The sequence below is a fragment of the Centruroides vittatus genome, unplaced genomic scaffold (genome assembly GCF_030686945.1).
Source record: "Centruroides vittatus isolate TY-2023 unplaced genomic scaffold, ASM3068694v2 contig_955, whole genome shotgun sequence".
In the NCBI taxonomy this organism is placed as follows: domain Eukaryota; kingdom Metazoa; phylum Arthropoda; class Arachnida; order Scorpiones; family Buthidae; genus Centruroides; species Centruroides vittatus.
In genome coordinates this window covers 2375088-2388427 of record NW_027122634.1, presented here as the reverse complement: position 1 = coordinate 2388427, position 13340 = coordinate 2375088, and the positions used below count along the sequence as shown (strand labels likewise).

The following is a 13340-nucleotide window of genomic DNA, read 5'->3' as shown; positions in this document are numbered from 1 at the left end:
GTCAGGTGACAAATATTCACCATGTCAACTATTTTAGGTATGTTGTAATTAAATTTTAAACTTCAAAATTTGTTTCTAAAAATGCTAAACAATTCAAAGTACCAGAAAAGCTTGTTAGTCAAATGTAGATTATAGAAATTAAATATAATTTACATATGGTCAACAAACGTCTTTTACATTTGATATAATTTAAATTTATTTAAAGATTTAAAACATTTGAATGCACTTTTCTTCAAAAATTACAGTTTCTAAACATAAATCTTAAACTTATCATAAATAATATACAATTCTTTAGATTAGTATGTAAAATGTCTACAAGGACTTATTAACAGAATGTATTATACTGGTAAAACAAAGCAAATAATAATTATGAAAAAAGAAAGAAAAATAAAAGTAATAAAAGAATTAATACAAGAAGGAAAATATGAGCAACTGGAAAAGGACCCAATTAAGAAAATGATGAAATTACTGGATAAAGAATTGGAAAATTTAAAAATACAACAACTAATAACTGAAGAAGACATTAATATAAAAAAAGAAGATAATAAAACACCGAGATTTAACATTAGAGTAAAAACACACAAAGATCCAGTTAAGTATCGACCGTAGATGTAAAAAACTATATTTTATAATTTAGAAAAATTCTTGAAAAATAAATTAAATTAATTAGAAATATTGAAATATAGTGTAAAAAATATAGATGACTTGTTAAAAAGGTTAAAAAATGATAAGATTAATATTAATAATAACATGAAATTAGTATTGTTGGATATAAAGAAATATGTAGCCTAGTATTACTAAAGAAGATATTAAAAACTTGTTATTAAAAATAGATGCACCTCAATAGATAATCAAATTATGTTAAATAGTAATTGAAAATAATTATTTCCAGTTTGATAACAAATTTTTCACCCAAACAGATGGAATACCTACGGAACATGCATAGGTCAAGATTGGCAGAAATATTCATGATACAGATTGATGAAAAAATTAGAAACATACAAGGAATCGAATTCTACAATAGGTATATTAATGATTATATTATCATATCTGACAAAAGAAAAACAAATGAGAGTTTAATATTAGAACAAGCCAGCAACATTAAAGTGAATATCAGGTTTGAAATTGAAAAGGAAAAACAGAATAGCATTAACTACTTAGATATAACAATAGAAAGGAAAGATGATAAATTAACATATAAGAAATATGTCAAGCCTATGCAGATACCCAAAATGATTAACTATAAATCAAAATCAAATTTAATATATTTAAAATGTATGTTGATAAAATTAAAAACAGAACAAGTAAAACAGAAACTCAGGAAAAAGAAATAGAAGAAATAGTTAAAATGTTCATATTAAATGATTACCCAAAAATCAAACTGGAAAGATGGATACAAAAAATAGAAAATGATGAAAAACTGAAAAAATAATATGATAAAAAAAAACATTTTGTAAAATTAATGTATATACCAAAAATATTCGAAAGAATTAAAAAAGTAATAGGTAATAAAATAAATTTAATACCCGAAAAAATAGAATCAACCAAAAAATATTTACATTACAGAAATGATAAAAAATATGAAATTACAGAAGAAAAAGGTGTAGTATATTTGTTTGATTGCAATTGTGAATACAAAAAACATATACAGGAAAAACAAAAAGAAAATTGAAAATAAGGTTAAAAGAACATATTCATGCCATAAATAATAATTATGCAAATACAGCAGTAGCAGAACATTGTAACACAATAGGATGCAAAATAGATTTGAACACTATTAAAATAATTATAAAAGACAATTATATGAACATATTTATATAACAAGACAAAAGAACAAGATGAATAACAATATGGGAAGAGAAATCCACCAATCATGGAAAGGTATCGTTGACAGAGGAAATGGTGGGTATAAAGGAAAACATCATCATAATAAGATAATTGTTCAAGTTATAGTTGGTGTGGAATAAGAATATTGGAAATATGCTTGGATTTATCCTGTTAATAATTTTTAATTTTGATGTAATTGATATACAAGATGCTATATTTTTGGATGTAAACCTGTTAATGAGAGACAAACAGGTCCAAAACACAATTACATTCTGCAAAAGGTGTTCAGATGAAAAATACTGTTTTTTTTCCTGATTAGTTTTTCTTAAATTTTACTGAACCAGAGCACCAGTATAATACATCCTGTTAATAAAATAAGTCCTTGTAGACCATTTTACATACTAATCTATACAATAAGGACATAGAGGCATGTGAATTAATATAAAATTCTTTAATGCTATTTCTCTAAAATAATTGAAATAAATTTCATTAAATAAAGTTAAAACTATTATTCTAAATACAAATGATGCTACATACAATAATTTGCACATGAAAAAATGTAGTTTTACAAACAAGAATATTTTTGAAAGTTATATATTTTTACCAGGACTGTGGAGTTGTGTAAAAATCTACCATCTCCAACTCCAGCCAGGGGCAGACTTGTTATCAAAATAAGCCTAGGAATTCTGATGTCATTATGTGACCTCAGAATAAAAGCTTTAATAAATAGAGTTCTAATAAAGATAGAATGTAGAAACTTTTTATTCCAAAGGTAAAAGACTGCTTTAAGTAATATACTGATGTGATCAATATATAAATATGTATTTGATAATTTTTACTTTTCCAGCTGTTATATATAACAGAGAAAGTGTAGCAATAATAACGAATAACAAGTAAAATATTCATTAAGTCTGAAGACACTGGAGATATTACATGACCCCCTTCTGTCTCCACCCTGTCAACCTTTAATTAAAAACCAAAATTTAATAGCAATATGCTCTTTATACACAACTTACCATGCCAAATTTTGTTTCTTAAACTTTATCCATTCTGGTATTGTTTAATATCTCAGAATGGAACAGAGAATAAAGAAATTAAACAAATTAGATTAAACACAAGCATTAATTTTTTTTCCCTTTATTTGGTATTTTTTGGGTTCAGGAGATCTCAAAACGTGTACAAAAACATTGCAAAAAACTCTAAGGGTAAAATTTAACACAATTTCAATACTTTTCTGTGTTACATAACGAGTTGGGGAAGTAAAAAGGAGTCAGAGTCAGAGAATTTTTGATAACTCTGACTAAAACACCAAAACTCCACAGCTCTGATTTTTACTAAAATAAATAATAAATCTTAATATCACTAAAATATGAAAACAGAAAATTACTTTAATTTCTTTAACAAGACTAGCAGTTGCATTTGCTACATCCTTTGCTGACTGTACAAAATGCCTTTTAGCAACAGGATTTGTAGTTCTTGAAGATGCAATTCTACAAGAATTACATAAAGCTGATGTGTGTTTAGCTATTACCGTTGCTGCAGAAAGAATCTATTTAAAATAGTCAATATAATTATTTAAATCCATATCAATTTTATATAAATCTAAGTAGTTAAATATATTTTAAATGTATATTTTACCTGTTGCTGATTGCTAGTTGGATTTGTTAATTGTTGACAAGCCATCTGAATAGCTTGACTAGCTCTGGCAAATTGTGCTAAATCTACAAGTCCTGATTTTCCTGCTATACTTGAAGGATCTGCTATTCCAACTAAGTAAGCAGCCTATATAAGCACAATATATAAAGTGTATATAATATACATATATTACACACAGAAGAGAATTATATATACAAATATAATTTATAATCAAATAAACATTTTCTTATTTACCTGTGCTGCAGATTCAATAAGCCCACAAATAGCATCAGCAACATCAATAACTGCTTTGCCAAACTGTTCATGTTCACTTTTTTTAGCGTGGTTAGCAATACCTGTCATTCCATCTCCAAGATTCTGTACATAAAATTATTGAATTAAAAAAATGTATCATCCCTTTAATAATTTATCGAAAACATTTATTTTAAAATACTGTATTTTATCTCTTCTTGGTTATTAAAAATGTTCAATTTGTACATAAAAAAGTTAACATTTAAAACACTAACTAACACTTTATTTGAGTATTTATGATATATTGTATGCACTAATGCTAATATATAAAGTGAATTCAAACCATAACCTAAAAAGAACACACTATACTGTCATCAAGTTTTACAAAATTAAAACTTACTAAAATATCTGACAGTTGGAATATATAAAGTATTTTCTTTTGACTGTTCTATAAAAATGATTCTAATAAAATAGTATTTATAAATTTTTCTCAAAAAATAAATTTTCTAGTATTGAAAAAATGCTAAGAAATTATACAAACATTTTTAAAAATTTTAAATTATATTTAATAATTTTCCTAATTTTCAACAAAAGATGTAACTGAAAACTACATAATATTTAAATTAGTTTTTCACATTAAATTATTATTTTAAAGTAACGTAATATGTAAGAATAAATGTGTATTTGTATAATAATAATAATAACTCATAATAATGAATGATGTTTTGTTAAATGTAAGTAAATTAGTACTAAATTTCAAACAAAAAAGATAATTGTGATTGATTTTTATACCTTCGATTTTTCCATAACAGTTTCAAGACATTCAAAATAAGTTGCATCATTTACAGGTTCACTTGGATTATCTAGAAGTGGTCTCAACATCTACAAAAAAATTTATAATGTAAAATTATGAACTGCTAAAGTAATTAATTTTTTAATAGTTTCTTTGCTTTAATGTAATGTAAAGTAAGCAAGTAAATAAAAATTTTTTATTTGATTATTAAAATAATATATTAACCTGTATATTTCTAATTGCATTATCACATTCCTTTTGACCAGGAGCAGCTGACGTGCACACATCTATAAGATGATTTATACTTTCTGTCACAGATCTGTTTTAAAAAGTTTAAGTTAAAATTTTAAGGAAAATACTTAAATTAATGAGTAATTAAAGTAAATTCAAAAATATATTATTAGATAACAAACTATTTTAAGATTTTTAATTTAAAAAAAATCTTAGCTATATAATTATATCATTAATATTTAAAAAAATATTCTTGTTATAGATTTATATCATGATTTAAATATATTATTAAAAAATATTAATTTTGTCATTATATGACAAGATGAAACAGATTAACAAATAAAATAATTCTTCTCAATATGTATATTGTTTGAATATATCACAACAGCCATTCTTTACTTTTACAATTGTGAATGAATTGTTTTATAAATAAATTAAATAGTTAAACTGAGAATAAATCTCTTTTATAAACTAAATTCAATGTTGTAAATATACTATCACAAAAAATTACATTAAATGGAAAACTGATTAACTGAATGAAATACACATATTTATATAGTACACAGTACTTTAATTGCAGAAATGTAATATTCTATATGACCAGAAACCAATATTTAAAATTTTATTTTAATATTAAATTCTACTATAATATATAATCAAAGATATATTAATTTTAACAAATATGTTAGTCTGTCTCATATATTATATATTTATTAAATTGAATTACATTATTGTATTAAATTCTAAATATTCTAATTTGTTTTAACTTTTTTGATTTATATATTTCAAAACTTTTTTATAATGCACATATGAATAAAAGTAAAGTATCTGAAGAATTATTATTAATAAAAGTAGAAATATTTTGCTCATTTTTGGAAAAATTTTATTAATCTATACCTGACACATAAAGCTAATCTGAGAAACTTTTATCTGATAAGCAATAGAATATCTCATGTTAAATATTTTATTTGAAAAAATTAGCATTACTTATTCAATTAGGAGAAAAGTCATTTTTGGTAATCAAACAAATTTTACAATTCAGAACTTAAAGGATTTGAATTACAGTTTAATTAAATAATGTTATAATTTTTATATTATGTAATTTTAAGTTTACCTTGCTGCAGTGGATAATTGATTCTTAGCATTTGGAGCACTAGGATCAGCTGCTACAGATTTTGCTACAACTAAAAGTTTACTTGAAACCATAGAAACATTTTTTAAACTAACAACCATTTGTCCTCGTACTTCATTATCCTATAAAATAATATTTTTTTTTATACAAAATTACTTTAACTCTTAATTTAACTTTAAAAATCAATACAATTTTCAAATATTCAAATAATATTTGCTTTCTTACTTTTGTTTGCCCAATAATTTCAACACCACAATCCATTAATTCCCCAAATCGATTTCCAAAATTTTTAGCTGAACTTGATAACTGACTAGGTGTACCTCTTGCTGAAGTTACAACATTTCCAGTTGCTTCATTTAAGTTAGCAGCTGCAGTATTCAAGTTACACTGTAATTCACTATATGGTTTATCAGATACAGGAAACTGCAAATAAAAAATTATTTTAATAAAGAAGGTGTATATTTTTAATTGTTTTTTGTTAATATCAGTAAGAATTCAAGAAAAACAACCTACATCTGTGCCATTCAATATCATACTAGCTTCAGTAATGTAACGTATAGAATCATCAACATCTTTTTGTCCTGGTAAACAATTAACACAGTTATTTAATGCTGCTGAAACTGATTTAGCAACCTAAAATTAATAAAATATAAATTTTAACATAAATTCCATTGTAATATAAATAATCATATATACTTAGTACACAAAACTCTTTTATAAAATCATATTTTAATTAATGTGACTTACAAAATTCTAAAAATTACAATTTTAAAATACTACATTGTAAAGTAAAAAGTAGAACTTTTAGTTAATAGGATATGAATAAATTATAAAAACTATAAAAAATTATCTCAAGAAATATTTTGAGAAATTCCTATGTATCATTTCAATCTGTTTGATTATTTAACAAAAAACAAATTCAGCTGAAATGAATCAGATAAATTTAATAAACAATAGTTATAATTTGGAGTTAGAAACATGTATTTTTGAATTATTGTAGATAATAAACTCTGTTTTTATGTAATAATGTTCTCAGTATGTAAAAATTTATATATCATTTTCAATTACATTATTATTATTAACAGTTGGCATAAAATAAAATGTTTTTTGTTATTGCAATTTAATTCATATTTTAAAAAAGTAAAATTAGAAGCTTAATTAATAAATCTTGGTTGCTTGCTGTTCTCTTTACTATATGTATTTTCTTAGCATAAGGTTGCCGTTGAGAACAAATCTCATAGGAACACTTTTAGTGGAAAAAGATCAGTTTATTGATAGGAAAGGATATGCATTTCAGGCTTAATGCCCCTCTTAGGTCCTATTATAACAGATTTATCAGAAAAATTATTACAGAGTTATAGATTTTCCGATTGTATTGAAATATTTAGGATATGCATACAAAGGTTTATACCTGAGATTATAGTGACAGTTAGGACAACACGAGTCATGAGAAGACAGGTGAAAAAAAGGGAAGGAAAGTAGAGCTAAAATTCTTTTAGTTCCACCCTTATACACACTAGAACAGTATAACAACATGTGCTAGAATAAAAAGGGAGTAAACTTAAATATAAAATTAAGTACATAATTAAGAGGCAAAATTTTAAAAAATTAATAAGGGAATACCTGTAGGGTGCAAAATAATTCTGATAAAATGTACAAAAAACATAGACCAGACAGGAGAGGTTAAAAAGATGTGAGTAATCCCTCTGTTTTTTGTACATTTCATCAGAATTATTTCGCACCCTACAGGTATTCCCTTATTAATTTTTTAAAATTTTGCCTCTTAATTATGTACTTAATTTTATATTTAAGTTTACCCCCTTTTTATTCTAGCACATGTTGTTATACTGTTCTAGTGTGTATAAGGGTGGAGCTAAAAGAATTTTAGCTCTACTTTTCTTCCCTTTTTTTCACCTGTCTTCTCATGACTCGTGTTGTTCTAACTGTCACAATAATCTCAGGTAATTATGTTTTATTGTAAAACCTTTGTATGCATATCCTAAATATTTCAATACAATTGGTAAATCTGTAACTCTGTAATAATTTTTCTGATAAATCTGTTATAATAGGACCTAAGAGGGGCATTAAGCCTGAAATGCATATCCTTTCCTATCAATAAACTGATCTTTTTCCACTAAAAGTGTTCCTATGTGATTTGTTCTCAACGGCAACCTTATGCTAAGAAAATACATTAATTAATAAAGCTTAATTACAATTAAATTGTTGTCTATAAAGTACAGTACATATTTATTTGGATCTTAAATAAATTGAATTTAATTAGTTTTTTTTTTTTGAAAGAACAATAAAATGATTTTAATATGTATCTTTATTTTAAAAAAAATAAAATGTTAAATATTTAATCTAATCAATCAATTTAATCTAATTTTAGAAACAAATTAAATTGATAAAATAATTTGTGATTTTATTTATTTAAATAAAACATTATTTGCATTTATGAATAGATAATAAACTGATAGTAATTCATTATTTCATGTATAATAATATGTTTGAGGAAATTCTACTTTTGAAATAAAAGAAGTATTGTTTAATAATTCATTCATAAAACTAAATGAATACAACTGGCTAATAATTCTATTAGTCAATATGAAATATCATCAAACTTTGATAATTTGATTTACATTTCACCATAAAAAATAAAATAATACTTAACCTGAGTAAGACGTTGCTGATTATCAGGATTGCTAGGATTTTGAATAGCTCTGTGTGCTTCTTCAATTAACTGTATTGATTTATCCATTACATCATGAGCATTATCAATGACTTTAAGCTGCACATCTAAGTCATCACTAGTTGCTGCAACACCTCTCACTGCACTTGTTAATACTTTTAAAGCTTTAGCAGTATCTTTTGCAGCAATTCCTGTGTAATTTTCATTATTCTAAAATCACAGCAACAAATAATTTTAAGATAATTCTGAATTTTTAAAAAATTCTTATTTAAAACTAAACTTTAAGATAATGTAATTAAATTACTTTATTCTAACCTGAGAAGCAGCTGTTAACAGTTGTGCCATAGAGGATCCAACAATCTTGCATGTTGCACCAACTTGAAGAGCACAGGATTCACTCTAGAAATCATAGTAAAAATTATGATGAATAATTTCAGAATTTAATATTCTAAAATTTATAAAATTTTGTAAAACTCTTCATTAAAAAGTTGAATCATTTGGAAATTTATGAGCCATTAATAGGAAGAATAAATATTCAAAAACTATAATCTCTTTTATATGAAGAGCATTCTGATTAATTAGGAGATATGGGTAACAATGAAACATTCAAATTTTCTATAAAACCATATGTGTATAGACCAGGGTTGTCCAACCTTTTTTCCTAATGGGCCACAAAGGTATTTTATATAGATATATGCTTTAAAATGTTCAAAATGTAAATATCAAATTTTAATAACAGATATATATTATTACAAAATATGTATTATTGACAGTAAAAAAAATTATATTTACACAAAATAAAAATAAATTCAATGCGATTTTTGCCTTCCTTTTATATTATCATCAATATCTGCGTTTATGATACTAGTCTTAATTCTAAGGATGTCAGTTAAATTGAAATCATTAAACCTATTTCTTTCAACAATTTTGATGTTTTTAATGCAAGAAAAGAATTGTTCACAACAATATGTACTACCCCACATGCATAACAGTTCTCTAGATGAAACAGTTTTCTAACACCAATTACATCATTAGACATCAAAGTGTATCCAGTGAAATGAGAATAAGTTTTACAACATACTTTACCAAAATAAACGAAAATATACCTAAAAAAATTTAGGGTGCAGTGGGCCACATAAAAATATTAAGTGGGCTGCAAGTTAAACATCCTTGGTATAGACCATAGTGTTCTCTGTGCAAAAACATGGTTACCAAGCAGAGAAAACAGTCCAGTTTGTAAATTGTTGCCACTAAATTATCATCATTTTATTGAAAAGTAGCACATTTTTTGACAAAGAAATTTTTTGATTTGATAATTTTGTATTCTTTTCTTCTTGCTTTATGTAAGCAAGTATCGTGGAAAAATATAGGTAAGTTTTTTTGTTTGTTTAATAAGGTTTCTTTTTGTATTTATAAATTTTATGTTCAGATACTAAGTAAAGCCTAATGAAAAACATATCATCACAGCAAGTAGTGGAGATACCTACACTTTTGTATAACATGTGACTTCAAATTTTTCAGGAAAATGTTTTATTTCAATAACAAAAAATGCTGACTAAATCAAAGTTTAATAATATAAAAGTAAATAGAAGTAGATCAAAGTAGAAAAATTTTAAGGTAAAAAGTAAACATAAGTAAAAAACAAGTAAAGCAAAGTATAATAAAAATCATTTTCTGTTTCATTATTTTCTGAGAATTTTTAAGCTTTTCTCACAATACCTCATTTGTGGAGAACAGTGAGACAATTTCAGGTACTTAAACTAATATTTATAAAACAGCAAAAATACAAGATGCAACAATGTAATGTATGATATTATGTTGCAAAAGTATGTTAAATTTTGTTTTAAGCAGTCACATTTTAAACTATTATAATATTAAAATAAATAAAATAAACAGTAAAAGTATCTCACTGTTACCCACTTTTCCCTGCTTCAAAAATTCAAAATTATATTTATATTACAAAAATCAAAGACAGTTAATATGAAATTTCAATTTTGTTCACACATTTCTAATATTAAAAATTTTAAATAAAGAATTTAAGTCATAATTAAATAATAGTTATATAAAATATAGATAATTTAAATACATATTATCATATACATAATCATATTTACCATTTCTCCAGGTAGTGGTTTTAATTCATGTGATAGAGCAGCTTTTCTAAATGCTTCTAATTCTGCATTTAATCCTCTTATTATATCTAATGAGTTATTTATTTCATGATTGCTGCAGGAATCTTTAGCCTACATTAAAAAACTAAATATAATTTTTCGTGAATTAATTCTATAATAGATCAAACGTTTATTACCTTTCCAATAGCTAATTTTAATTCAGCCAAAGCATAAGCCATTTGTTTTGAAGCATTGCTAAGTTGCATTGAAGAAGACTGATCAGATATCATTGGAATAGCAGATTTTGATGAAGATATCATGTGATTGCAAGGCTAAAAAATTAAACATTTTATATAAGAATATTACTCTAATATTTCCTCTCTTATAAATCTTAATTAAAATCTTATAAGCACCAACATGAAAATAATATGAAAATTTTAACTTTTAATATTTTAGGTGAAAAATGTAATTCATATAAAATATGAATGTTCAATTACATTTTGTATTAAACAGAGAGTATAAAAAATAATTATTAATAATTTTTAAAATTCTTTTAAATTTTGAGATAAATTTGATTTGTTGCATAATGAAAAAAATTGTAATTTTTAAATTTTTTGCAGCATTTCACTCACTTCCTTCTTTAAACTTTATGTAGGGAATTTATTTATTTTGTAAATCAAAAAATAATATCATTGTCATATATTATTTTATATTAAAATTTATTATATTTGAATAATATGAACTAATTTATATGTTAAAATTTTTAATCAGTTTTCTCGTATTTGAATATTTTCATTTCTATGTAACATAATTTTCTGAAAAATATTCAAGTGCAATTACTATATTAGTTTAGCTACAATATAATTTAGACTGTTAGTTTTAACTAACAATATCTAACACTCAAAATAAAGATTAGATTTTTAAACATCCAGTAGAAATATCATCTTTATTAAAATACTTTAAAATGTTCTTATTTTCTATTTATAAATATTAAATTTGTGCATAATTTATTTTAGAAAGTTTCTTAAAATTTTCACCAAAATAAAATTAGTTTTACTTTGATGTAACTGCATAATTTAAAACTTTAGTTATTGTAAAGCAGCTAATATATATATACATACCTCTGAATTTCAAATGTTCCAATAAAATGTTCATATCATTCCTTAATCAACAACTTTTTTGTGTTACAGAAATAATCTTTGTATATAATTATTTAATGAATATTTAATATTTATTATATTTAAATAAAAATATAATAAATAAAAGATATTATTTAATTTTAAATATTTTAACACACAAAAATAATTGAAATTATTGTCAGTATATCAATTAACAGTGTACATTTAATAGATTTCATAGTCTCACATTTTTAATTATTTCATATAGTATGTATATGAAAAAACTCTAAAAATTTCTAACCTCAATCATTTGCTCACATGCATTAATTAATGCAATCTGAGATGCAGGATTATCTATGTCACTCATTGTAAGTTTCACACCTTGAACAACTGCAGGAATACAATCAGCCACCTCCTACAATAAATAAATTATTAAATTGTATATGTAAACTGGCCATACATATTAAGATTAAATAAGAAAAATGTTTGCAAATTCAACACTAAAAAGAAAAATAAAGATTTGGTAAAGAAAGTTACAAATGCTTTTGTCTTTTTATATTAAACTTTTTTCAGATATAAATAAAAAGGCATAAAAAAACAACAAAAAGAAACCTATTGAATTAAAATTTTTAAAGAAAACAGAACAACAGTTTTCTAAAATTTAACTAACGTGTTTTCTTCAAGGTTCCTATAAAATATAATTATTACATTCTTATTATTTTTGTATCTGTTCTCTTCTTTTTCATTGTTTTAATAATAATGGACAGTTTGGTTTATAATGTTATATCTTATTATATAATTTTTCATTCATTCTGGTTCTTTCTATTGAATATTCATTACAATGTCTTATCTTCTGTAAAATGAATAATATAAGGACGTGAATACTTTAAAAAGAGATTTATGATCTTAGTGATATTAAATTTTCATAGACTGAACATAAACCATACTTTAACATTTATTCAAATTTAAGCATATCATTTTCTATCTCAGTTTAGTTAACACTAATTTTTCCATGTTTATTCTTTAACAGATATTTTTCTATTCTTTATAATAATATTTTAAAATCATTTCAAACACTTAAATCTGAAAGAAAATTTTGTCTTTAAATAAAAACTAATATATATATTAGTTTTTATTTTACCAGAAATATTTTGAACTGGGGGTTTGAACATAATGTTTATGATAAAGTAGAAACTAATAACTGCTATATTTTAATCTTTTATACTTTTATTGTTTTTGCAATTATTAAACCAAGGTAATATTTCATGAAGTGAATATAATTTTGATAAGTTCCTATGAGAAAAGCACTTATAAAAAAGCCCTCACAAAAGTTGCACACAAAAAAGATCCAACTATCATATATATGCACATATAGTAATTTTTATGAAAAATAAAGATGTATGCACAATTCCACAAATATTTATAATTGTAGAAAACCTTTTATCTCCCATTTATGAGAATGAATAGGTATTAACTACATTTTAAATTGTTAACGATAGCTTATGATTAAAATATTTCATTTTCATGTGCAACAATTTGTATTTTGTAATTT

At 23.7% G+C, this 13340-nt stretch overlaps 1 protein-coding gene across 6 annotated transcripts in view; it reads right to left on the bottom strand.

Annotated features, from left to right (window-relative positions):
• The window catches only part of LOC136985179 (talin-2-like), a 164144-nt gene that overhangs the window by 28130 nt on the left and 122674 nt on the right, over positions 1-13340 (bottom strand). For all 6 annotated transcript variants that reach the window (XM_067282387.1, XM_067282385.1, XM_067282390.1 and 3 more), the window contains exons 27-39: positions 12090-12203; positions 10868-11002; positions 10674-10802; positions 8875-8958; positions 8542-8769; positions 6384-6503; positions 6096-6293; positions 5853-5992; positions 4733-4826; positions 4507-4596; positions 3718-3840; positions 3466-3609; positions 3215-3376 (exon numbers count right to left, since the gene is read on the bottom strand). In XM_067282387.1, the coding sequence (XP_067138488.1) occupies positions 3215-3376; positions 3466-3609; positions 3718-3840; positions 4507-4596; positions 4733-4826; positions 5853-5992; positions 6096-6293; positions 6384-6503; positions 8542-8769; positions 8875-8958; positions 10674-10802; positions 10868-11002; positions 12090-12203 (1761 nt within the window). The remainder of the gene's footprint in view (positions 1-3214; positions 3377-3465; positions 3610-3717; positions 3841-4506; positions 4597-4732; positions 4827-5852; positions 5993-6095; positions 6294-6383; positions 6504-8541; positions 8770-8874; positions 8959-10673; positions 10803-10867; positions 11003-12089; positions 12204-13340) is intronic.